The sequence below is a fragment of the Bos taurus genome, chromosome X (genome assembly GCF_002263795.3).
Source record: "Bos taurus isolate L1 Dominette 01449 registration number 42190680 breed Hereford chromosome X, ARS-UCD2.0, whole genome shotgun sequence".
Classification (NCBI taxonomy): Eukaryota; Metazoa; Chordata; class Mammalia; order Artiodactyla; family Bovidae; genus Bos; species Bos taurus.
In genome coordinates, this window is record NC_037357.1 from 36680576 (window position 1) to 36704677 (window position 24102).

The following is a 24102-nucleotide window of genomic DNA, read 5'->3' on the forward strand; positions in this document are numbered from 1 at the left end:
GACAAATGTACAAGACAAAGGAAAATCTCATTCAGGGCAAAATTGCACACTTTGAGTGCCTTACTGATTCAAGATGGAAGCTGACAAAGGAGGTTAGTATTCCTCTTGAGAAACTAGGAGGGGAGGGGAGAACAAAAACTGAGCCAAAAGAAGATAGACAGATGGGATTCGTAAAGATATAAGCTGAAGTCCTATGCACATGGTGCCCCATAGCCTGTGGACTCTCCACGGAAAGACATCTCCAGCCCACTGCTCCAGTCTTCTGTCCTCATCTCCTCATCCCGCTGCATGGATAGTTCTGTTTTCAACCAGGTATGCTCCTGATCACAGCTGCATCAGCACTGGCAGACATGGACGTGGCCTGGGAGCAACCAACACTTTTTGACGAGGGGCAGGTGGCCGGCTAGGGTGAGTTGGGGCAGCGGAGTCGGTTCTTCAGGTCTGGCCCTGCTGCTTAGCATGGTTGCTGTGAGTCCCGAGTTCAGCCCTGTGGATGCACACAGTCTGCAACCACTCACCAGCCCAGGAACCTGGGGCAGTAATGACTAGAGCTGCCACGAGCAGAGGTGTGCGAGTCTTTGTGTGTGCACACGCATTCATTTCTCTTGGGTAAATAGATACTCAGGAGTGGAATCATCAGGTCATTATGGTAGGTGAGTGTTTAATATCTTAACATGAGGCCAAACTGCTTTCCAAAGTTTCTGTCCCATCTCCCACCCCGACCAGTGGTGCCTGAGCCTCCCAGTTCTTCCCCGTCTTTGTCAACACTCAGGATCGTCGGTCTTTTGTGTTGTAGCCATTCTAGTGGATGTTAAAAGTTCAGGGTACTTCCATGGTGGTCCAGGGGCTAAGGACTCCTCGCTCCCAATGCAGGAGGCCCAGGTTCAATCCCTGGCTAGGAAACTAGATCCCACATGCCACAACTACAAATCCCACATGCCGCAACAAAGACCCGGCACAGCCAAATAAAGACATAAACACATTTTTTAAAGTTCAGGAATTTTGAGAGTTGATTGTCAAATGCCATTATTTAAAAAATTCAACTGTATAAACTTCCACTTAAATTGTATTAAAGAAACAAAGGAGATACTCAAAACGCATCATGTCTTATTTCACCCCAGTACCTTGGCACAGTGCACCACCCAGGATCTCTTCTGAACCACACATTCAATGACATTATGTGGGTAGCCATGTTTTTACAACAGTTTGGCCTGGTGGGAGTATTTACCCCACAGGAATCAGCACTGCCTGCAAACTGGGGCTAGACTGATTATTATTCAGTTGATTGTGTAGACTTGCTGCTGCTAGGTCACGTCAGTCGTGTCTGACTCTGTGAGACCCCATAGACGGCAGCCCACCAGGCTCCCCCATCCCTGGGATTCTCCAGGCAAGAACACTGGAGTGGGTTGCCATTTCCTTCTCCAATGCATGAAAGTGAAAAGTAAAAGTGAAGTCGCTCAGTCGTGTCCGACTCTAGCAACCCCATGGACTGCAGCCTAACCAGGCTCCTCCATCCATGGGATTTTCCAGGCAAGAGTACTGGAGTGGGTCGCCAGTGCCTTCTCCATGCATAGACTTGAGTCTGTAGTAATTACATTTTGAATAACAAAAAGAAAAAGAAATAACTTCCAGTATCAAAAACTACTATCCAATTCAGCAGAGATTTTGTTCATGTCACCAATGAACATATGAGGTTCCAACACACACCTTTGCTGTTTCGCTTTTGTCTTGGTAAGATCAGTGGAAATATCAACCAACGTTTATGTGGGAACCACAGTCAGCCCTCAGTTGCAACCGTGGGTCAGGTACCAATCCAAAAGTTTGGCAAGTCAACTGAAGAGGTTTTGGTGAGAATCAATGGATCATATGGAATTGAGAAATAGTGTATCATGTGTTTTATTGTATATATATTGTAGATTTATTTGTACATTGTTTACATCTTTTATAACAGTAAAATTTATAATAAACTTACATGTCTGTGTGTGTCTGTGTACATATATAGACAGACATAAAGAAATATATACACTCCCCCAACACAGAGGTGCACACACACACACATAGGCTTACATTTACTTGTCACCGTGGATCAGCACATCACAGCTTGCAGACACACGCCCCAGCCTGTCTGCTCCATGCAGCAGGTACACATCACCTGGCCAGTTTGAGCATGGGCTCAGGGAGGGCGCCTGTGCCCCAGCTACTGTAAGGCCCAGCAAGCTGGCACTGGGTAGGGAGAAGCACTCAGGCTCACAAAAGGCCATTGATCCACCCACTGTGGCCTGGAGGGGGCCCTGTTGGCCTCACCCACTCAATGAGTTGGTGAGTTGGTGGCCCAGAGCCTGGCTAATGAGATAAAGGGACCCAGCTGTGCCCAGACATCAGGGATCTGGGGGGCCCTGGGCACCCCCGACTCTCAGCTCTGCCTGTCACCAGCTCCTGGACCAGGGCCCCGCTCTGGCCCTCTCCCAGGTGGGTGTTCTCCCCGGGGCAGGTGGCAGGGCGTGGACCACCCTCCCAGACTGTTCCCCTCAGGTCTTTCCCACAGTGCAGCCTGAGAGATGTTGTAAAAACAGAAGTCGACTTTTCCTCTCCCCTGCTTACAGCACTGTGTGGCTCCCCGGTGTTGTCAGGGTCCGTCCGGACCCTAGCTGGGGAATGAGGCTGGCCTGAGGCAGCCACTGCCTGGGTCCTGGCCTCTTCCGTCTGCCACCCTGCCCACCGCCGTGGCCCCAGCCACTGTGACCTATTTTCATGTTTCGGGATGGCCCAGCTGGCTCAAGGCTCGAAGTGTGGCTCACAGGAGTCACTCCTGGGCATGGTCGCCCCACCTTCCCGCCCCTTCTCACCTGCTCTGTCTCCTGGATGTCCCGCCCCTACCCTACCTCATCCTTTGGTGCTGTGGGCACTGTCCAGGCCCTGCAGTGCCGCAAGCGTGTCCAGGCAGACAGTGTCCTGGGGCAGGTGGGCCCCCAGGTGCCGCAGCTCTGTGCAGAGCAGGGGGAAGTCGTAATCGAAGCCATTGTGGGCCACCAGGCACACAGGGCCCTCCTGGCGGCTCAGGAAGGCCTGCAGCATCTGTACCACAGTGCCATCAAAGCCAGCCTTCCCGCACCTGCCCAGGCCCTCGCGGCTCAGGCCGGTAATCTCACTGGCCTTGGCAGTGAAGGGGCGCTCTGGGCTCATGCACAGTGTGAGCTTGTCCATGACCCAGGGTGGCAGGGGGGCCCCAGACTCATCGCACTTGAGGTCCTCCAGGGAGGACTGGTGGACTGCGAACAGGGAGAGCTCGGCGTTCTCAGGGTCCACGCTGGGGAGCCCAATGGCTTCCAGGTCCAGAAAGACAAACGTCTCGGCCCGTGGTCGCTTGGACACGGTGATGGTTTTCACAGAGACAGGGAAGCCTATAGCTGCCAAAATAAGAGGCAGAAGACACAGGGGCCAAAGAGATGGGGATGCCTGGCCTCAGCTGGCCACAGCTTTGCCCGTGGCCAAGGTCCTGACCCTTCTGGCTTCCCTTCTGGCTACCTCATGGGCCTTTCGGCTCTAGGAGCCATTTCTAAGACCCAGATCCAGAAAGACTGCTATGGGGCCTTCTGAACTGGGATCCAGCAACAGGGATCTGTTACTTCTGTCCAGGATGAGGCCTCCTAGGGTCTTGTCACCTGCCTTCATGGTGTCCCTCAGTCCCTCCCTGACCATCCCCACTGCTACCATCTAGTAAACAGCAAAAGGCAGGCCTGATATGCCCAGACCCTGGCCTGGGGCCTCTGCCTTCTGGACCCCAAGGACATAGACAGGCAGTGTACCAGGCCCATGTCACCAGGGACTGCAGCCCAGGATGGCACCATCACCAGCACACTGTGGCCAGCAGCCTCAGGCCCAGCACCCGACAAACATGCCCCTGGGATCAGCTGCTGGGAAGCAGACAAGCAAGCACCCAAGACAACTCTCCTGGGAATTCCCAGTCTCCCTGGCTTGGCCTCCTCCTGGCACACAGGTGGATCCAATTTGGATCTGACCCGATCCGGCCCCTGTTCTGCCTCTGGGCCCTGGCAGCTGGCCACACTGGCTTACCTGCAGCATCTGCTGGCTGGGTTCTTGGGCTACTAGACACCTGTCTCACACAGGCTGCTCTGGGCAGCCTTTAATCTGTGGCTGTGGCCTGCCCCCAGCCACCCATTGGGTAGGGAGAAGATCCGAGGCCACAGGACCTGTGCAGCCAGCTTGCCACCCCCTCGCTTGCTCACAGCTGCTGGGACACACACCCCATGTTTTTACAGGCTGAAAAGCTGGCTCCTGGGCCGCAGGCGGGCTCCCCACAGGCAGAGCACAGCCTGGGCTGGAAAAACGTGTCGTCACAGGTGTCTCACAGGCATTAAGAGGAAACCCAAGCCCTCTGCCCTGCCTCCACGACTGATTAGGTCTGGCAGCAGCAGCCGGGCCTGCTGCCTTGGGTTCAACACCCAGCCCCAGGCTGGCGCCCTCCCAAAGGGGCATCTCCAGGGCACAGCTCCGTCACCAGGGTCAACCAAAGTGAGCTAGGAGGACAGGCCACAGTGTGGCCCCACTGACAGCAGCTGGGGTGCATCAGGGCAGCGGCCCCCCAACTTTGGGGGGCTCCTCTTCCTCTAGAGTATCTCAGGGGCCTGAAACAGAGGCTGCCAGGGAAGAAGCAAGGGAGGTGTGGTAGGTGGGAACAGCCCTCCACCGAGTGCCATGAGAGCCAGAGGCTCCAGGTCCTGCCCGGCCCAAGTGGCTTGGGCCAGGGTGAAGGGCACAGTCAGTGTAGGAGGTAAGAGAAAAGGCCCTCCCTGCCCCAGGAGAGCAGATGGCACCATCCCTAGGACCTCATCCCCGGGCAAGCCATGCCAGCCTCCGGCAGCAGGTGCTCATAAGCCCGGTCTCCCACTGGGGCACAGGGAGGCAGCCGAGATGCCGGGGGAAGCCTGCCCACAGCGGGCCCTCCAGTCTCCTGGGCTGTAAAGCTTTCAGGGAACCTGGACCACAGTGCCCAGGGGTCTACCTGTGCTCCCACTTCCACCGATGGCAGGGGACGAGCTCCCTGGAGCCTCCTGGTCTGGAACAGCCACAGGGGAATCAGGGAAATGAAGGTGCAAGTGAGACTGGCAACCAAATGCTTAGACGGGGGGGGGAGGGGGCAGGGGGGGCCTCCTCCAGTGCCCTTCAGCCTGATGCTGAGCTGAGGGGGGGGCAGGGGACTCCACCGGGTGTGCCTGTCCCTGGGCTTGCAAGGAGGGAGATGGCTGTGACACAGCTCAAGCAGATACTGGGTGGCCCTGGAAAGCCCCGAGAGCTGCTTTCTGGCCAACCAGTCAGGCCACCAGCAAGAATTCCCCAGGTCGGTTCTGGGTGGCTTGGGGAGGCAGGAGAAGGAAGCACACGCCCCCACCGGCCACACACCAGATGCAGTGAGTGCCAGCACCCCCAAGGCCAGCCCAGGGTCGGGGGGAGGAAGCAGCAGATCAGGGCCTGGGGGAGGCCGTGGTCGCATTCAGCCAGGAGTCGTGACAAGACACAGCCAAGCTTAATGGGCGCTGGAATGTGGGGCGGGCAGGATGGGCAGGGAGGCAGTCAGGCAGAGCCACAGAAGCAAAAAAGTAGGCTGGAGGCAACTTCTTAAAACCTTGGCTTTCTTTTCTCCCCAGCTCACACCACCCAAACCCACCCCACCCCACCCCACCTCCACCCCCCACCATCCCCATGTTACCCTCCCCTCACACCCCCCACCCCCAGACCCCTTGCCAAAGAGCTGAAGGTGCTGAGCAGCTAGAGGCCATGTCTACACGGCAAGGGAACTGACTGCTGCTGCCTGGCTCTTCAGGGCGGAGCTCACTGCTCACAGGCTACTGTGGGCCTTTGTGCAGACAGTTGCTGAAGGTCTTATATTGCTGGGTTAGCTCTTCCATTTTGGTGGCTGCCAATGAAAGAGAATGGCAAATAGCAAGGTCAGTCAGTCCAGCTGTCCTCGGGCCCAGGGCACCCAGCAATGGGCTGAGCCAGGAGCCCTTGAGGGGGCCAGGGCCTGGTGAACTCCGATGGAAGCCCCTGGGGGCCCCAGGCAGAGTCCCCAGGCTGGGATTCACTGGCTTGGCTGGGTCCCTCCCCACCCCTCTCTGCAGAGCCCAGGAGTCAGGGAGGTTCATGATTTGGATGCTGTATGGATTTTGATCAGCCCTTCCTTTAGCTTGTCCGAGTCCATCCTCCAGGAGCTCGCCTCCCCAGCCCGTCCTCTGCCCTCCCACAAGGTTGGCAAGTGGTGTTCGGTCCTGCCCATCCCAAGGGTGAGTGCGAAGCTTGGGCATCATGGGGTGAGCCTGGGGGTGATGGCTGGGTGGGCGTCTCACAGAGAGGAAACAGGCCTGGCCCCAACGAGCCTTCCCACTCACCATCGCTGCTCCCTCCGAGGGCGCTCACATTTCTCTTACATATAGATAGGATTCGGGGGTGTCGTTTCCCTTTACTAAGTCCTCAGATTCTCCCAATTTCCAGATGCTCCAGCCCTGCTCCTGGGCTCCCAGAGATCTGGGCATATCCTCAGCTCACATGTCGCCCCTCTGTCCCAGGCCCTCAGTGCTACATGGCCTTCTCTTGACTCAGGGTTTGGCCAAGCTGTGCTGTCTCTGGAAGCCTGGGCCCCTGACGCTGCATCCCTGCTACTGTGGATTATGGGAGGCTAGGTCTGGAGTGCGTCCTGGGGCTCCCTCTGGTCTGGACTCAGCCCTCAACTCTGCAACTGCCTCCCTCCTCCTGCCTTCCTTTCTCAGTGTCAGAGATCTCAGCCCATCTCTGTGCTGTTTTTCTTTGCCCTTGTTTATCTGCCCCTTGTCTCCTGAGTCTCAAGATGTTTTCTACTCAAGATCTGCCTAACTCTCTCCATGGATTGTTCTGAACACTTTGACAACCATATTTAACGCCTAAGAGTGTCTGCTTGCATTTTCTCCTTGCTGGTTCTTCCCAGTTTCCTCAGTATGTGTGAACAAGATGCTGAGTATGTTCATTCAAGTTGGTTGGAAAGTTCTCTTCTCTGAATGACCACTGCCTCTGGCGGTGGAAAAGGGTTGGGGCAAACACGGACAAAGCAGCAAGTGCAGAAGGAGACAATAGGGCAGGAGAGGCCCACGAGGGCTCTGAAGAGCTGCAAGAGTCCTGGGAATATGGAAGTCCACACACGTGCCTGGGGCTGTGCGGGCATCTGGAAGAGACCTGCAAAGGCCCTGAGCCCATGGCTACTTGACCTTAAGGCAGAACCAACAGAGGTGCAGAGGAAGGAAACGTCAGCCATGTGGCTGAGTGTGGAGGAAAACCATAAAGCTATACACCCAAGTAGCTCACACAACTCCAAATGGGAGAAACTCAAAAGTGACCCCACACCAAGACTGTCAAAAGAGCCAAAGGGCAAGACAGATCTGAGAATGGAAGATGGAAGAGACTACGCCAGGGCCTCCATTATATGTCAATGAATGTGAGCGATCACAGACCCTCACTTGGGAGGTGCAGGCACTAGGACAGAATCCTCACCAAGCCGGGCCAGTGCTCAGCTGCAGGCAGGAAGTGGCTGATGGAGTCGCTAGTGTGCGAGGCATGTTCCATCTCTTAGCCTGGTCTGTGGTCACACAACTATCTGCTTTAAAGTCAGTGGCAATGGACTGAAGGGGGTTTGCCACAGCCCAGGGGACAGAGGCAAGTTTTCACTTGTCTAACCCTGAGTTAAGACTCCTCCCTAAAGGCTGCTTTTTTCTTATAACAAAACACAACAACAATGAAAAACCTTCTCTGAGTGAGTATATTTTGCATAAGAAGAATAAACTTACTCAGAAACAAAGTTTAAAATTAAATGCAGACACAATTTTGACCTTACCCAATAGCAGGAAGGTGGGAAACAGCAAAGCTAGCCCCACAAATGGGAGGAACTGGCCTCATTGCCACGACGGCAGAACCTCACCTCCACATAGAACCTCAACTGTTGAAACAAGTTCACTGCGACCTTTCTTAAAGGTTGACAATCAGAGGGAAATTCCCTGAGTGATACATGTTCACTGTAGAATATGTGAAGGCTGCAGAACAGGATAAAGAAACAGGAAATGAACTAAACGATCACAACAAACTGTAAAATTCTTCAAGAGACGAGAATACTAGACCACCATACCTGCCTCCTGAGAAATCTGCACGCAGGTGAAGAAGCAACAGTTAGAACCGGACATGGGACAACAGACTGGTTCCAAATTGGGAAAGGAGTACATCAAGATTGCATATTGTCACCCCACTTATTTAACTTATAGGCAGAGTACATCATGCGAAATGCAGGGCTGGATGAAGCACACGCTAGAATCAAGACTGTTGGGAGAAATATCAATAACCTCAGATATGCAGATGACACCACCCTTATGGCAGAAAGTGAAGAAGAACTAAAGAGCCTCTTGATGAAAGTGAAAGAGGAGAGTGAAAAAGTTGTCTTAGAGCTCAACATTCAAAAAACTAAGATCATGGCATCTGGTCCCATCACTTCATGGCAAATAGATGGGGAAACAATGGAAACTGTGATAGAATTTACTTTCTTGACAAGTTTATACTTGGTCTCCAAAATCACTGCAGATGGTGACTGCAGCCAAGAAATTAAAAATGCTTGCTCCTTGGAAGAAAACCTATGACCAACCTAGACAGCATATTAAAAAGCAGAGACATTACTTTGCCGACAAAGGTCCGTCTAGTCAAGGCTATGGTTTTTCCAGTAGTCATGTATGGATGTGAGAGTTGGACTATAGAGAAAGCTGAGTGCTGAAGAATTGCTGCTTTTGAACCATGATGTTGGAGAAGACTCTTGAGAATCCCTTGGACTGCAAGGGGATCCAACCAGTCCATCCTAAAGGAAATACTCATTGGAAGGACTGACGCTGAAGCTCCCATACTTTTGCTACCTGATGCAAAGAGCCAACTCATTAGAAAAAACCCTGATGCTAGGAAAGATTGAAGACAGGAGGAGAAGGGGGTTACAGACGATCAGATGCTTGGATGGCATCATCGACTCAATGGGTAAGAGTTTGAGCAAGCTCTGGGAGATGGTGAAAGATACAGAAGCCTAGCATGCTGCAGTCCATGGGGTTGACACAGCTTAGCGACTGAATAACAAACGATCTAAATCCACCTCTGACTCACACAGAGAAAATTAACATCCATGTGGTAGCTCAACTCCCACAATGGATTCCTCTGCATTTTTTCCCTTTAGAAAAGTAAGATCATACTGTGTATTTCATTTTCAACCTGCATTTTCCTTTTAACATTATACAGTATGCATTTCCTCATGTCACTGTAACCAAGTTTTGAAACAACAAATACTGTCCCACAATATACATATAATCAGTATCTACCCAAGCATTATCCAAGAATAAAACCTTGAATTATTCCCATTTGTCAGTATTGTAAATTCTGAAACAGTATAACAATAAATAATCGAAAGTGACCTACAGGCTCAGTAATAGAAAACGTTAAGCAAATTTTAGCTAATGTCTGAAAGGAAGTGTCTGACGATTGGAAATAAGACTTTGAAAACCTGGGTCAATGCTTAAAATGAGGTCCAAGGGAAAGAATATAATACTGTAGCATGATGTGAGTAGATTCAACTTATACAAAGAAAGAAAAAACGATGACAGCTGTACACCCATGGCTGATTCATGTCAATGTACAGCAAAAACCACCACAATACTGTAAAGTAATTAGCCTCCAATTAAAATTAATTAATTAATTTTAAAAAATGATGAAAGGAAACAGAATAGAGGGAAACAGACCAAAACATGAACACTGACCGCCTCTGGGCCACTGCGCTATGCAGTGCTTTAAATTTCCCTCTGCACAGCTTTAGAGAATCCCCATTTTCTACCATTCATGGTTTTCTTTTCAGATCTGTCAAAAGCATTTTTTAAGGGAAGGAAAACCTTAAGCATCATAAAAAGAAGAGAACAGGAATGGACCAGTCCCCAAATGCAGGCTGAGGTGCCCTAAGATGGCCCTGACCACCAATCGGGTGGCCACGGACACAGCAAGGGGTGACCACATACCTAGACTCATGACAGAGCTGTTGTTGCCCCAGCATATCTGCTCGTCATGCTGCTGGTTCGCCATGTGCACGGCTTTCACTGAGGTGCTAGTGACTTCCACGGCCGCCTTCAACAGCTTCAACGGAGGAACAGAGGGTGGGGACGTGTAGACTTGAATGCCAGCGGTCTGACCCACAGGAGGCGTCTCCTGCTCCCCGCCCTGGTGGACACTGAACACCTGCCTCCAGCTGCAAGGACAGTCACCCACCAGAGCTCCCCAGCGTAACTCCCTTCCTCCTGGCCCTGCAGGGACGCCACACTATCTCGGATCCCACCCCACACTGGGGCCACACAAAGCCGGGGTAGAGGGCATTGCACTGTCCATTTTGCACAGATGGACAGTGTAAAAGTCAATGTCCCAAGGTCAAAGGGCCTTTCTGATGGGCGAGGACTGTGCCCTAACTCAGCCTGCTAGTAGAATAGCAAAGGACAAGCTTGTCAGAGGTTCAGAAGTCTGGGAGCTTTCTTGTGAGAACACCAAGGCCAGCGCCATGGGAGCCCTGAGTCAATGGTAGAGTGTCATGTGTGGCAAGTGTGCACATAATCATAACCAAAGCTAGCAGTCTGGGCTCCGAGGATCGGAGTCAATGCTGAGGCCATCAGCTCAGCTGTGTGAGGCTGCCTTTTTGTGTGTGTCCGAAATGGGTCGAGGGCCCAGACGGGCAAGCATCCATCTGTCTGTCTGGCACTGCTCTGGGCCATGCGAGGACAAACACACTGTGAAACGCTTGAGCCTTTTGTGCAGACAGGCTGAGGCCAACACCAGGACAGAAGCTGTAGGCTGGGATGAGTCCCCAGCACAGACAGCACACACACTTCTTCTGCGCCTGCGGTTATAGCTTGGTGGGCACCCTCCTGAAGGGCAGGGGGACCCAAGTGGGACATTCCCAGCACCCCTCCTCCCCTCTATAGCCCCAATCTGCCTTTAAGTTTCAGCCTGAGGCCTGGAGCCCAGAGCTCAGCCAGTCCCCGCCCTCGGGTGCCTCACTGGGGGTACAGTGGCCCCTGGGAGGGGCTGGGGAAAGGGCAACGCTTACTTGGCTGCACGACGTCAGGGTCTGGTACACGGCCTGGATGATGGGGCCGCATGGGTGGAGGTAGGGGCCTGGGCGCTGGCAGTACTCGCCCAGCTCACCGTCGTAGACTTGCAGGAAAGCCATGACGAGCTGATGGAAGTCAGAGATGACCAGGCGCAGCTTCTGGTCCAGGGTGCTGGCGTGGGCGCTGCCCACAGTGGCTCCTTGCTGTGCAAAGCACTGCAAAGTCAGGGGTGGAGGCTGTCCCACCTGCCATGGGGCACCAGGCAGAGCCCTAAACCCTTTGGAGAAGTGGGGGTCTGCTGGCCACTCCATGCTTCCAGAAACCGGGAGATGAACGGAAGACCGGAGGCCTGCAGGGACCTCAACGTCCTCCTGAGGACCTTAGCGGCAATGAGGAAAGGTCTGGGGCTGCAGGGAGGGTAGCGGGAGAAAGTCCAAGAAAAGCCCAGGGTGCCAGGACTGGCACAGGGCTCCCCCCCAAAGCTGGTCTTTTCCACTCCTGGAAAAGCCTCCCCTCTCCAGCCATCACATTCTAGAAGCTGGGCTGTTTGGCATGTGCGCCACCTCACTCAGGCCTCCCGACACGCTCGTCCGAGAGACAGGGCTGTCTGAGGCTTCAGGACATCGGGTGGGGGCCCCATGCAGCACCCCTGCAGCCAGCACCTCACCTCCACCTGGAGTGCCTGAAGCTTTGAGGCGCTCTCCTGCAGCTGCCGGGCCAGTTTTGCCACCTTCTCCTCCTCCAACTTGACCAAGGGGCTGGCCCTGCAGGGAGACAAGGGGTCACTTCTGCCTGGTGCCATCACGGGCATCGGGGCACCTGTGGACCACACACAGGAGGCTCCGTCCCAGCCAACAGGCAACCTACCCCTGCCTGTCGTCACTCTGCTTGTCAAGAAGAGGCTGCATGTCCACAGGCCATGATTCACACTTGGGTCTCAGGAGCGTCTGCAGGCAAGGGCTGGAGAAGAGCTCCCCCAGCAGCCCCTCGGTCTTCTCCCTGGTGTCCTCGAAGCACTCCTCTGCACTGTAAAGGCAGCCCCAGGGCCACACTGTCAATGCCAGAGACCAGCCGAGACTAGCGAAGGGGCCAGGAAAAGGCATCTCCTCCAGTCTGAGAGCCCACCCACCTGCAGGGACAACTCAGGTATCCATCCTCGGTGGGGTGAGCCTGCGTTCCCCTGGGATGGAGCATGGGGGGGTTCCTGTTGGGAAGACTGCCCAGGGGGCTTGGAGGAGCAAGGGCGCCCAGTGGCCGATTCGGGCAGGGCCTGTGCCAACCTTTACCTGGGGCAGCTGGAGTCGCCGACACTCAGGCTGTGGACCACGTCCAGCAGCTGGTCCATGAAGTGCAGCTGCTTCTGGGCACAGGCCCGGCCCTGGGCAGGGAAGGGCACATGTACTCAGTAGCCCGATGTGCCAGGGGCCCCCTGCTGCCCCAACAGGCCAGCAGCCCTCCAGGCTTCCACCTGGCAGGCTTGTGGACAGGCTCAGGGCCCCTGGCACAACAAGACAGGTGGTGGATGTGGCCACGTCACATCTGCTAATTCGTGGCCAACGGGGACTCGTTCCCCCATAGGCCACACATAGCCAAGCCTTACAGCCAGAGTCCCTGAGCAGCAGTTGAGTCAGTCCCCCACCCCAAAAGTGGCTGGGACACTCAGCCAGGAGCAGTCCGATTTAGAGCTCAACTCCTTCCAGAAAGGGGAAGAGGCCCGAGACCAAGCCCCATGATGCAAATTCAATCTTGGAGAGCCTGTGTGAATACGGGCTGTAAACACAGCCTGCTCTGAGAGCTCTGTGAGCAGCCGCTTTTAGGGTGGGCTGAGAAGGGGAGGGCCGAGGGGGCCCAGGCAGCCCCGGGGAGGCAGTAGACTGGGGGACAGGGTCACATTCTGCTGTCTTGTTTGTAGCTCAGTTCCCGTCCACAAGCCATCATGGTTGCAGATGCCTAGCACTCCCTGCGAGCCTGGCTCCCACCTTCGTAGCCACAGGGACAGGGCCGGTGCCTCTGCAAGATCCTGGCATCTCCGCCTCCATGCCCCCTGGCCTGCCACTGGGGGCATCACTACCTCGTGTTGCCTCCTTGTCCCAACTGGCCCCAAACAACACCGAGCCAGAATGATACACCCAAAGGGCACCCTGAGGGAAGGAGATGAGGAGTGGGACACGGTCTAGACGGAGGAAAGCCTGGGCAGAAACATGAGACCAAGTGTCACTCAGGATTTCACAAAGCCTTGACCGGTGGCCTGGGCTGCACGCCAGCCCCTCTGCAACACACGGGCTACAAGAGCCCCACCAGCCTAGGAAAGGGTAAGCCGCCCCTCACAACCTATACACTGAAAGCTACAAAACGTCTCCAAGAGAAACTGAAGAAAACCAAACTACATGGAACAACAGCCCACGTTCAAGGATAGAAAGACTTATTAGGGGTGATGGTAATACTCGCCAAAGTGATCTACAGATTCAACACAATCTCCAGTAAAAGCTCAGTTTTGCACAAACTGACAAACTGATTCTAAAATTCATATGGAAATTCAAGGTACCCCTAAAAGTCAAGTTGGAGGACTGTCATGTTCACAATTTACTGCAAAGCTACAGTCATCAAGGCATTCTGCTACTGGCATAAGGACAGGCATACAGATCAATGGAATAGAATGGAGAATCCACAAATAAACCCTCACTTTTACATTCATCAATTTTTAACAAAGATGCCCAAACAGTCTAATGAGGAAAGAATGGTCTTTTCACTAAATGGTTGATTAACTGGAAAAACCAGACAGCCACATACAAAAGAATGAAGTTGGATACACACCTTACACCCATACATAAAACTAACTCAAAATGGGTCAAAGATCTAAATATAAGAGCTAAAAATACAAAACTCTTTCTCAACAAAACTCAAAACTTTTGAACTCCAAAGGACACATCTAGAAAGTGAAAAGACAATCCACAGAATGGGAGAACATATTTATAAATCAAATATCTGATGTGACTTGTATCCAGAATATATAAAGAATTCTTACATCTCAAAAATAAAAAGACAACCCAATTAAAAAGTGGGCAAAAGAACTGAATAGAGACATTACTCCAAAGAAGATACACAAATGACTAATAGGCACGTGAAAAGATGTTCAATACCATTAGTCATCAGAGAAATGCAAATCAAAACCACAATGAGATAGCCCTTCACACCCACCAGGATGACTCGTATAAAAAGATGAAAAATAACAAGTGTTGGTGATGATGTGAGAAACTGGAACCCTCACACAATGCTGGTGAGAATGCGAAATGGTACAACCACTTTGGAAAACACTTTGGGGTTCCTCGAAAAGTTTAACATATTCAAAGAATTCTGAAAGTTAGGTAATTCCACTCCTAGCTATTATATATACTGAAGAGAACTGGAAACATGTCTTCTGTCAAAAATGTATAAGGCACAGCTGGAGCATCATTATTTTTAAGAGCCAAAACATGGAAATAATTATTTCAAATATGCTTCTTAAATTTTAAGAGGAGGTGGCAGGGTTTCAGAGTAGGTTTAAGGATAGCTGCCTTTGTATGGAAACCCATGGTAGGCAACACGTGGAGGAAAGTACATGGGCTCAGAAGCCAGAATGTTAGGTTCAAGAGGTCAGGCTGTGTTACAGAGTAACCTTGAGAGAGCTGTTTGTCACCTTCCCAGGGAGATGACATATGACAAGGACCTGCTGTCTGGGGGAGGAAGGGCATGACAGTTACTGGCACGTAAGCCAGAAAGCCTCCTCGACCTCCTCAACCAGCCCCTCACCTTGTCCTAGGAATGGCAGGGGTCCACCCAAAGGAATCCTATGGGTTCCTGCCCCAGGGGCTAAGGATGCTTGCTCCTAGGGAAGGAGCCTTCCCACAATCACCCCAGCATCATGGAGGCCCCCTGCCCAGAGGGACAGGGGGCTCTCTCTTACCTTCAGGAGCTCCTGGTCATCCAGCCCACACAACATCAGTTCATGGCCCAGTTTCACCATCTCTGCTGGAACACAAGGGTCCAGTTACCACAGACAGCCACCCAAACAGGGGGAGGCCAGGCACCCTGGCCAAGTGCTTCCCTGCTAAAGGACGTCAACAAGGAGGCAGGTGGCGGACACCCTAGGTTGCCAGCATAGCCTCCTGCTGTGTGACCTACACCTGGTCACTGCCCTTCTCTGGGGGCTAGATTCCTCCCTGAGATGAGAGGTTGCATTCAATGCTCTTCCATACAGGGAACGCTGGCTTCCAGCAGAAGCCCGCCAGCTGCCTGAGGAGCCCACAGAGGCCAGGGCATCTTCCAAAGATGCCACATGCCACCCTTTCAGACACCTTGGCAAGCCACAGCACAAGGAACCATCTCACATTTGCCAGTTTCATACAGGCCCTTCACGCCATCACACCCCTTCCTCTTGCAGGCAACCCTAGCAGGTGGCTACTCTTCCATTTCACAGATTAGGAAACTGAGGCCCTGTGTAGTGCAAGGACTCCTTGGCCACGTCTTCCAGGGAACCCTGGGCATTTTCTGAGGAACCAGCTGGTAGGCTATGACTTGGAGCCACAAAGCCAGGGGCCAGTACAAGCCCTACATCCCACCCAGTGCTGCAGCCCCTGACCCCAAATCCCTGCAAATGCCTACATCTGAGTCTCATCAAGTCCAGCAAATGGTCCCTTCACTAGAAATTCAGGATCTGGGCAGCATTCCCCTCCTCCAGCACCCCACACCCATCTCAGCACAGCAGGCCAGGGACCCTGTTAAGCCCACATTCAGGATTATACGGCCCTCCTTGGAATACAGGCCTGCGTCCTTCTGCAGTCCACCAGGCCTGGCCTGGTCTGGCCCTGTCGCCCCTCAGATCTCACCCCAGCCCTGGCCCTTTGCTCTGCCCTCTACCACAGCCACCCTGGCTTCCTGGCTGTTCCTACCTCCTGCCTGGGTGCTTGTTTTTCTCTCGCCCCAAACACTATTCTTCCTGAGATCTGCCTGCCTCACTTCCTTCATTCCCACGCGACTCTTGTTATTTAAAAGAGAGACCTTCCCCAGCCATCTTATGTCAACAGTGCCACCCTTCTCCCAGCCCACCCAAGCACCACCCTGCCTTCACCTACCTTTGTTTATGGTGCTTCTCAGCATCTGACACGCTGAGAAATGTCACCACCTACTGTGTTATCACCTGTCTCCTAGCTAGCAAGCAAGCTCCGCGAGAGCAGTGCTGGGTGCAGAGCGAGTGCTCCTTAAATGTGAATGGGTGACTTCTAATCCCCCTTCCGCATGTCACAGTTTCTCCCAATTACACTCTTACTCAAGCACTCATATCTACCACCTGCTCTGCCACCCAGGGCCCCCCCACAGGGTGGGCCAGGCTGAGCTGCTGACCCACACATTACCGAAGAGGAAACTGAGGCTAGGAATGGTAACACCATGGTAGGTGCCTGTGCGTGCGTGTTCAAGGATTCACTTGTGACCCGCCGACCAGGCTGGCCCAGCCTCCACGGGCTCCGAGACACAACCCATGTCAGCCTCGGGACAGGCCCCAGATAACTAATGTGGCAGGGCTAGCAGGGGCACGGATCAGGAATCTGGTGTCCAGCTCACCCACCCTGGGGCGGGGGTGGGGCAAACACAGACTCGCAGAAGGATGGACCTTCAGAAACACTGCTGTGTGGGTGAAGAGCTAGCCAGCGCCTTCAGAACTGCAATTTGCTCCCTTTTACCTAATGCTCATTGCTGGCTTAAGGACAGTTTCTGCCAAAAATGGATTGAAAAGAAGCAGTTCCGAGATAAGCCCCAACGGAGACCTGCCCAGGAATGCCTCATGTCATAGGCACGCACACACACCCAAGCACAACGTGGCCCGATCACTGGTGGCATCAGCAAAAATGGCTGTCTCTGCCCCCAAGCACCCTAGTGGATGGGCTGGCGGGGTCTCCTTCACAGGTACAAGGGAGGGCGGATCCCAGCAGGCTCTGGGGACATCCACTGAAAACACCAGTCCACTTGCAAGCCACCAATCTGCTAAGGAGGCCATGCACCAGGTCAGAATGGCCAGAATCCACCATTCAACACGAAATTCCTATAACAGAGGAGACCCACCTTGGATTTTCACTTCAGCTGACACCCCCTTCAGCGAGCTGAACCTGTCGAGCCAGGAGGGACAGACCCTGCAGGCAAAGAGCAAAAGCAGTCAGGCCTGAGTGGGCTGCAGGGGGCCCTCACACCTCTCCTTACAGATGCTCTAAAAAGGGAATCTTCATATCCAGGTGCTAAACAGCACTGGAAAACTCACTTTAAAATGGATAATCTTATGTGATTTCAACTCCATAAATCTATCAGCGAAACACAAAACCAAACTATTTCTGAAAATTCACCTCAGAAACGTAAATTTGAGTACTAACATTAAAATTCTCACAATAAAAACATGAAAGGACTGCCCAAGAGGAAAGAAAACTGAATTCCTCAGAGCTCTGACACCTTTCCAGGAGGAACCCAGGGGCTGGCTTTGCTTGCAATCACGGTGCAGATCTGTTTGGAGAATGTGCGAAAAGGACCTCCCTGGTCTGGCATCCTTGCAGGCCGGGCCTGGGCCCCTCCTTGCATGTGGCTGACTGCCCTTCTCCACCTGCAGGGCTTTCTTCCCACCCAAGCCAAGCACACCGAGTTGGCTCCAGCTGATCTGGCGAAGCCCACAGCTGGCTAACATTCGCCGCCCCAGGGAAGCCGTGGGAAGGCTGGACCCACCTGCAGCCACATTGGCATCCCTCCATCACTGCAGGTCCTAGACGCAGTCCTTCTGCTGGGCTCTCACCTCCCAGACTCTGGGCTCACCGAGGCCAGGAGCCAACTTTCTGCTGTGTACTTCTAGGCCCTAACAAACACAGCAGCCAGCACTGAAAAGGCGGCTGGTAAGCATTAACAAATGAATGACCACAGCCTCTTGTCACAGACTAATCCATGAGTAAAGGCCCATGCCTATCTCTTTCAACAGAGGGGCGTTTTCTGTTCTTAAACTAATATAAGTCAACAGGCAATGATGCTATCCAAGGTCACAGCTCTGAGCCATTTGAGGGCTCCTAGCATGGGGGGGGCTCTGGGATCACAGTCCCAGCCTCCCAGGTGGGGAGACAGCCATTCCACCTGTCCCCTTGGCCTGGTGGAGCCCCAGCCTTGACAATACCACACAGATAAACAGGAGAGTAGCCACTGGTAAGCATCTTGCCTTAAGATGCCAAGATGAAGGGTGGGATAATTTGAGAGAATATCACTGAAACATGTCTATTACTATATGTGAAATAGATCGCCAGTCCAAGTTCAATGCATGAGACAGGGCACTCAAAGCTGGTGTACTGCAATGACCCTGAGGGATGGGATGGGGAGGGAGGTGGCGGGGGTTCAGGATGGGGGTTCAGGATGTACAACCATGGCTGATTCATGTCAATGCATGGCAAAAACCACTCCAATATTGTAAAGCACTTAACCTCCAATTAAAATAAGTAAATTAATTTTTAAAAAGAAGATGCCAAACTGATGGGCAGAACCATTTCCAGACACAGACCACATGCAATACACCGGCAGGCGTCACAAGCGACACACAGCCCAAGTCTCCCACTGGGCCTCCTCTGTGAGGGGGCCCAGTCTGAACATGGCAACCCCAGCCATGAGGTCCAGGCCTGGCGCAGCAGTCAGGCCATGTGAAGGGCACTCCAGCTCCTGGCCAGGGAGCCCCAGGATAACTGGGCCAGGAACCCGCCCAGCTCTAGCAGGGTTGGGGCCCAGGCCTCACTCTGCGGACCTGCTGACTGTCTCATCATCATGGTGGGAGACGACGGTGCAGGTGTTTGGTGGAAAAGGCTCACTGTTCTTTCCCTGTGGCCATACCTGCCCCAACAAGGCTGGGGGGGGGGGGCCTGGGAGCTAGTGGGGGCCACCCTGACTCCTCCACCGCAGGACTGCAGGGAAGAGGTGGGCAGGACAACAGCCTCACCTGTGCTACCTGTCTTAAATTACTCATTAAGGCACCCATTCCTTCTGTCAAAGAGGGCTGGGCCAGAAGGGGCAGGAGAGGGAAGTGCCACCATGTGAAAAGCTGGGAAGCTGGCCCTGGGCCTGGTTGCCAGGCAACATTCCCACTCACAAAGCGCCAGAGAGCCAAGAGCCCTCACTGATCCATTAGGCTGGACCACAGCAAACCACTTCAACACACTCAAGAATAAATCCCCGAAAGCCTAAGTGACCTCACTCGGAAAGGACTTTCATTAAAGTTGCTTTTCCTGAAGCAGCAGGGAGCAGGGCAGAAACTAACGGTGCTCAAGGCCTCGAAAGCAAGTAAAGCTCCTTGGGCGCCAAGGAAACCCAAGAGAGTTGCTCAGCGATCCAGGGGCCCTGTGGCTCTGCCTTGCCCATGCTGAGGGCCAGCTTGGCATACAAGCCACCAAGACTACCATGCCCAACCCCACCCCCAGTCAATGCTGCATGCAGTTCCCAGGTTCTACCCGGAAGAAGGTGAACAGGTGGACCTAAACGAGGCTGAAATGGTGAAGCCATATGCAAACAAGCCAAGAGGAAATTGGGAGAAACTGGACTCTGTGAAATCCTCTTTGGCCATCAAGAGGCCTACAGCACTTCTGCCAGCTTGGGATCATAAAAATCAATTGGACATTCCCTGGTTGTTTCTTAAAAGGATTATTTCTTGTATTTAAAAAAGCACTAAAAGCATCTGAGGGACGCAGCCAGACTCTCATCCATTGCCCCCCTGGCCAGCAGAGGGACCTGGTCCCCAGTTTCCACCTGGGCTATGCAACTTTGGGCTGCCTCCCACAAGAGCCTCTCTAAGGCCTGACTTTGGCCCCCCTCCTGTGTTCAAGATCTCCAAACTAGCCCAGGCCATCCTCACTTCTATCCCTGGTTCCTGGACCAGGCACTAGTCCTTCCGGGACCAACAGTGCTTGTCACGTGAGCCACTGCCATTCCAAGCCAGGCTCCAGTCTTTTACCTGCCTCTAGCCTCTCCCCTCCAAACCCAACTGCCACAGAACTCCCAAGTCACCCTGCCAAAAATGCCAATTTCACATGTCACTCCCCTGGTCCCAGGTTCTTTCTGCCATTCAAGCCACTGCTGCCTGATTCTCTCTCCCACACCTTGACTCCCCACTCCTATGGAAACCAGTGTCCGCCATGACCTGTTCCTTCCCAGATCAAATGCGACCTCCTCCATGCCAACATCCCAGCACTCAGACAACAGAGGTGTGCCCAACACTGGGATTGGTGCGTGAGCCTTCTGCACCCCCAGTTCCTTTGAGACACCCATCAGTGTCTGAGGAATGGTACCCCAGTGAGCATGTGTCTGTGTGCCCACTTGTCACCTCAGACCCTAGAGCACATCTCAAGTATGTGCAACACCATACTGCGACCTGGGGCTAGTGACTGGACACATGGTGCAGCTGTGTGTGTGTCTGTGTGTGCCTGGCACCATGTGAGGGAAGCCAAGTCTGCTCAGGTCCCTACGTGGCACACATACAGGATCCTACACAGCCTCAAGTACTCTTGCCTGGAAAACCCCATGGATGGAGGAGCCTGGTAGGCTGCAGTCCATGGGGTCGCTAAGAGTCGGACATGACTGAGCGACTTCACTTTCACTTTTCACTTTCATGCATTGGAGGAGGAAATGGCAACCCACTCCAGTGTTCTTGCCTAGAGAATCCCAGGGACAGTGGGGCCTGGTGGGCTGCCATCTATGAGGTCGCACAGAGTTGGACACGACTGAAGCGACTTAGCAGCAGCAGCAGCATACAGCCTTCAAAAGTCCCAGGGCAAAACGTGTCCATCTACCCTGGACGCTCATAGCCTCTTGAGCACACCCCTGCCAGAGCCCTCAGCCTGTTGGCTCTGTCTTGGCCTGTTGTCCTGTCTGGCTCTCCAGAGCACTTGGAGCTGCTGGTGGGAAGGCACTGGGATTGGTGCCTGAGCCTTCTGCACCCCCAGTTCCTTGGGGACATCCATCAGTGTCTGAGGAATGGTACCATGACCCAAAGGACTGGTAAATGGGGTCTTGGCCCTGGCTTGCCACTCCTCGGTAGTAAGACCCCAGACAGTTCTTGACTCCACTCTGAACATCAGCTTCTCAGTCTGAAAATGAAAGGTCTGAAGTACATCATTTCCCAGATCCCTGCCAGCTCTGAAAGTAGTAGTTACAGCCAGAAAAATGCTCAGAAGCCAAGCTCAGCTACAGCACGGCTATGAAGAGACAAGCTGAAGCACTCTCCAGGGCACTTTCTCCCCAGATCTAAGCACGGCTTCACTTTTTATCTAAGCAGGTGACTAAAGTCGGTGGGCACCTTCTCATATAAAGAAGAAATCCCATCTTCCCCTGTGGGTTGAGTGGTATCTGTGTACCCCAAGGGTGAGGGAGGAAGAAGGCAGGTTGTTACCGTGTGCACATCCACTCCAAGATTTCCAAGCGGTACTTCGAGGGGCTACACAGCAGTTCCTGAATGGTCTTTGGTTCTGTGATATAAAGACCGTCAAGGAAGGGGCAGTTGAGGTCCTAAACAAGGAAAGGGAAAGCCAGGAAGTTTTAGAAAGGCAACATCAGCAAAAGGTTGAAACGCAGAGCAGTAATCACACTCTCAGTGCACCTCCCTTCACACACGTTCCCGGCCGCTGAGCAGCCACCAGGCAGGTGACACGGACCCCCGGCCCCGGACCACGGGTAGCGGTCTTGATCACGCCCAGAGTTCAGTCCCCGTCATCTGCAGCTCCAGGTGCCCACCACTTCGCGTCCTTTTCCAAGCCCCTCTCGAGGCAGAAGCGGTAGTTTGACTTGGTAGCAACTATGGGTTACGGCGAGATTCCAATATCGGCCATGGAGCAAAGGGAACCGGGAGAGGGCCCACGGGGCCGATCATGGACGGGGGGGAGGGGGCGGGCGAGGGGAGAGGTGTTGCGGAGGGGAAAGGAGAAGGGATGAGGGGAGAGCGGGTCGCAGCCCCGCGGGGAGGGCGTCTTCACCACCGCTGTCACGGCATTTGCTGCAGAAAACTCAAAGCCGGAGGCATGCACTCCGCCCATCTGTCTCCCCCAGACCCTGCGACCTCCTCCTAGAAGCCAGGATTTGTGGCCCCATACCCCCGCCACCCGCCCCTGCGCTCCTTCCGCACGCCAGGCCTTAAAGCATCCGCGGGACAAAAGTTCAGGCTTCCGAACTCCCAGGCACGGGCCACGGAGACAGCAAAGTGAAAGCCTGGGGCCGCCCAGGGAGCGGAGACGGACGTCCTACGAACCTCCCCCCGGCAGAGGCGCCTCCGACTTCTGCAGCCCCGCCACCCAGACCCCGCCGCCTGGGGCAGCTCCCAGAGCCTCGCGGCACCTTCAGCTTCGCGAAGACCTCTACGGCCGCCTGGAACGAGCTGTCGTCACTCTCACCCTCGTAGCCGCCTCCGCTGCCGCCGCCACCGACAGGACCCAACTCGGCCATGTTTCCCGCTCAGGGCCGCACCCTGCCCACGCCCCCGGCTGACTGGCCGGCCCAGCTACCAATCAATCGCGAGCCTAGTGTCCCTCCCGCCTACCCGCCTGCGCTGTAGCCGGGGCATTGCGCAGAGACGCATCCCGCCCCCTCCTCCACCATGCCTTCCCATTGGGCAGCGTCTGCGCTCAGGAGGCTGACCTCGAAGAAATGGGGAGTAGCCGGAGCTGGCGCTCGGTCCCAGCCTCACGCGCTAGGCTCCAGCCAGCCGGCCCGGGGCGGAGGAGGCGGCAGGAAGAGCATCGTCCAGGAGAGGGCGTTCCTGCCCTCTTCCCGCGGTTAGACGAAGGGGGAACCTGGGTGACGGGACAGAACTGGGACTTCAGCGTCCCACGTCCCAGCGCGAGTCTCTGTTTCCGTTTGCCCACACTCACGGCTGTAGTTAGAAAGAGGTTTTGTGGATTCGAATCTGGCCCAAGCTGTGTGTCTTTGGGCAGGTTACCTAACCTCTTTGTGCTTCCTTGCACGCACCTAATGTGGATACTGAGAGCACTTACCTCATTGGGTTGCTATGAGGGTGGAATGAGGTAATAATTTCTATAAAATACCCAGGGAAATACCTGGCATGTGAAAAGCACTATGTACATGTTTACTATTATTATGCTCCTTTCACCTTCCCCTCCTCCAGTCTCTTTGACCTTCTGGAAGGTTCTGTGTCTCCTTCATGCCCTGCCCACTTACAAATGTCTTTGCACCTCTCAGGCCCCTCAAACTCAGTGAGTCTGAAATGACATTTGTCAGCCTGTCCTCTGCCACACCTCCAAAACCCCCAGCTCAGTGAACGCCCGCATCCCAGGGACCTGCTGATCAGATGAGGTAGGGAGGAGATGGAGGGTGGCTGATGCTCAGGGAGTGGGAAACCAGCAGCAAGGAGCTGCTGCCAGCCCTCCTTGATTCTCTCCAGAGTCTGTCCCTGCTCAGTGCCCCATCCTTCCATCTCCTGGAGGATGGCATCAGGGAGCAGGGCTAGAGGCCAGGAGACCTAGGGACCTGGCAGGAGGCGACTTCAGTCCTCTGAGAGACAGGAGAGGACTCAGCCATGTTCTGGAAGAAAGGGATGGGCAGGAGTCTGGGCTAAGAGGAAGGGACCCCAGCCTGGCCTTGTGGAGCAGGGCCTGATTCCCTAGTGAATGGTTTGGAATTCCAAGCTATTCTGAGAAAACAGAGCCTCTAAACTTGAGCTGAAGGATGCCCCAGCTTAGGGACCCAGGGACTCAGAGATTTGCAAAAGCACTGTAAGGTCCCTTCCCCTCCAATGTGGCTGCTGACTTGCTCTTCTCACCACTGAAGGCTGTAGGGGGCTTTTGGATTTTTTGTTTTTTGTTTTTTTCAATCTTTTTTTCCCCTCTTTTTCTGTTTTTGTTTTTCTTTCTTTTTAAAAAATTTCATTTCCATCACAGTCCCAGCTCAGACATTCAAATTCTTG

The 24102-nt window shown here is 53.9% G+C and overlaps 2 protein-coding genes across 3 annotated transcripts; both read right to left on the reverse strand.

Annotated features, from left to right (window-relative positions):
- Positions 1-641: 641 nt before the first annotated feature.
- TREX2 (three prime repair exonuclease 2) lies at positions 642-3672 on the reverse strand. Its single transcript, XM_010821601.4, has 2 exons — positions 3627-3672; positions 642-3461 (listed from the first exon to the last, which is right to left on the reverse strand). Exons 1-2 carry the CDS (start codon positions 3670-3672, stop codon positions 2884-2886), a joined length of 624 nt encoding a protein of 207 aa, XP_010819903.1. The 3' UTR covers positions 642-2883.
- HAUS7 (HAUS augmin like complex subunit 7) lies at positions 642-22648 on the reverse strand. Of its 2 annotated transcripts, none has more exons than XM_005227703.5 (10): positions 22518-22636; positions 21580-21695; positions 17250-17317; positions 15097-15158; positions 12440-12531; positions 12021-12179; positions 11821-11917; positions 11150-11368; positions 10074-10188; positions 642-5935 (listed from the first exon to the last, which is right to left on the reverse strand). In XM_005227703.5, the coding sequence occupies exons 1-10, from the start codon at positions 22623-22625 to the stop codon at positions 5865-5867; spliced, it is 1107 nt and encodes a 368-aa protein (XP_005227760.1). In that variant the 5' UTR covers positions 22626-22636; the 3' UTR covers positions 642-5864. The 2 variants fall into 2 exon arrangements, with proteins under 2 accessions (XP_005227760.1, NP_001095747.1); NM_001102277.1 differs by having other exon boundaries at positions 5638-5935; positions 15097-15161; positions 22518-22648.
- Positions 22649-24102: the final 1454 nt, after the last annotated feature.

Excerpts from the sequence above, each read along its gene's own strand:
- TREX2 (XM_010821601.4), bottom strand. The coding sequence starts at position 3,672 with ATGAAGGCAGGTGACAAGACCCTAGGAGGCCTCATCCTGGACAGAA. Across the intron at positions 3,462-3,626 it reads AGGCCTCATCCTGGACAGAA|GCCAGGCATCCCCATCTCTT; the intron begins GTAACAGATCCC and ends TGGCCAGCTGAG.
- HAUS7 (NM_001102277.1), bottom strand. The coding sequence starts at position 22,625 with ATGGCCGAGTTGGGTCCTGTCGGTGGCGGCGGCAGCGGAGGCGGCTAC. Across the intron at positions 15,162-17,249 it reads AGCTGAAGTGAAAATCCAAG|CAGAGATGGTGAAACTGGGC; the intron begins GTGGGTCTCCTC and ends CTTGTGTTCCAG. Across the intron at positions 11,918-12,020 it reads CAGAGTGACGACAGGCAGGG|GGCCAGCCCCTTGGTCAAGT; the intron begins GTAGGTTGCCTG and ends GTCTCCCTGCAG.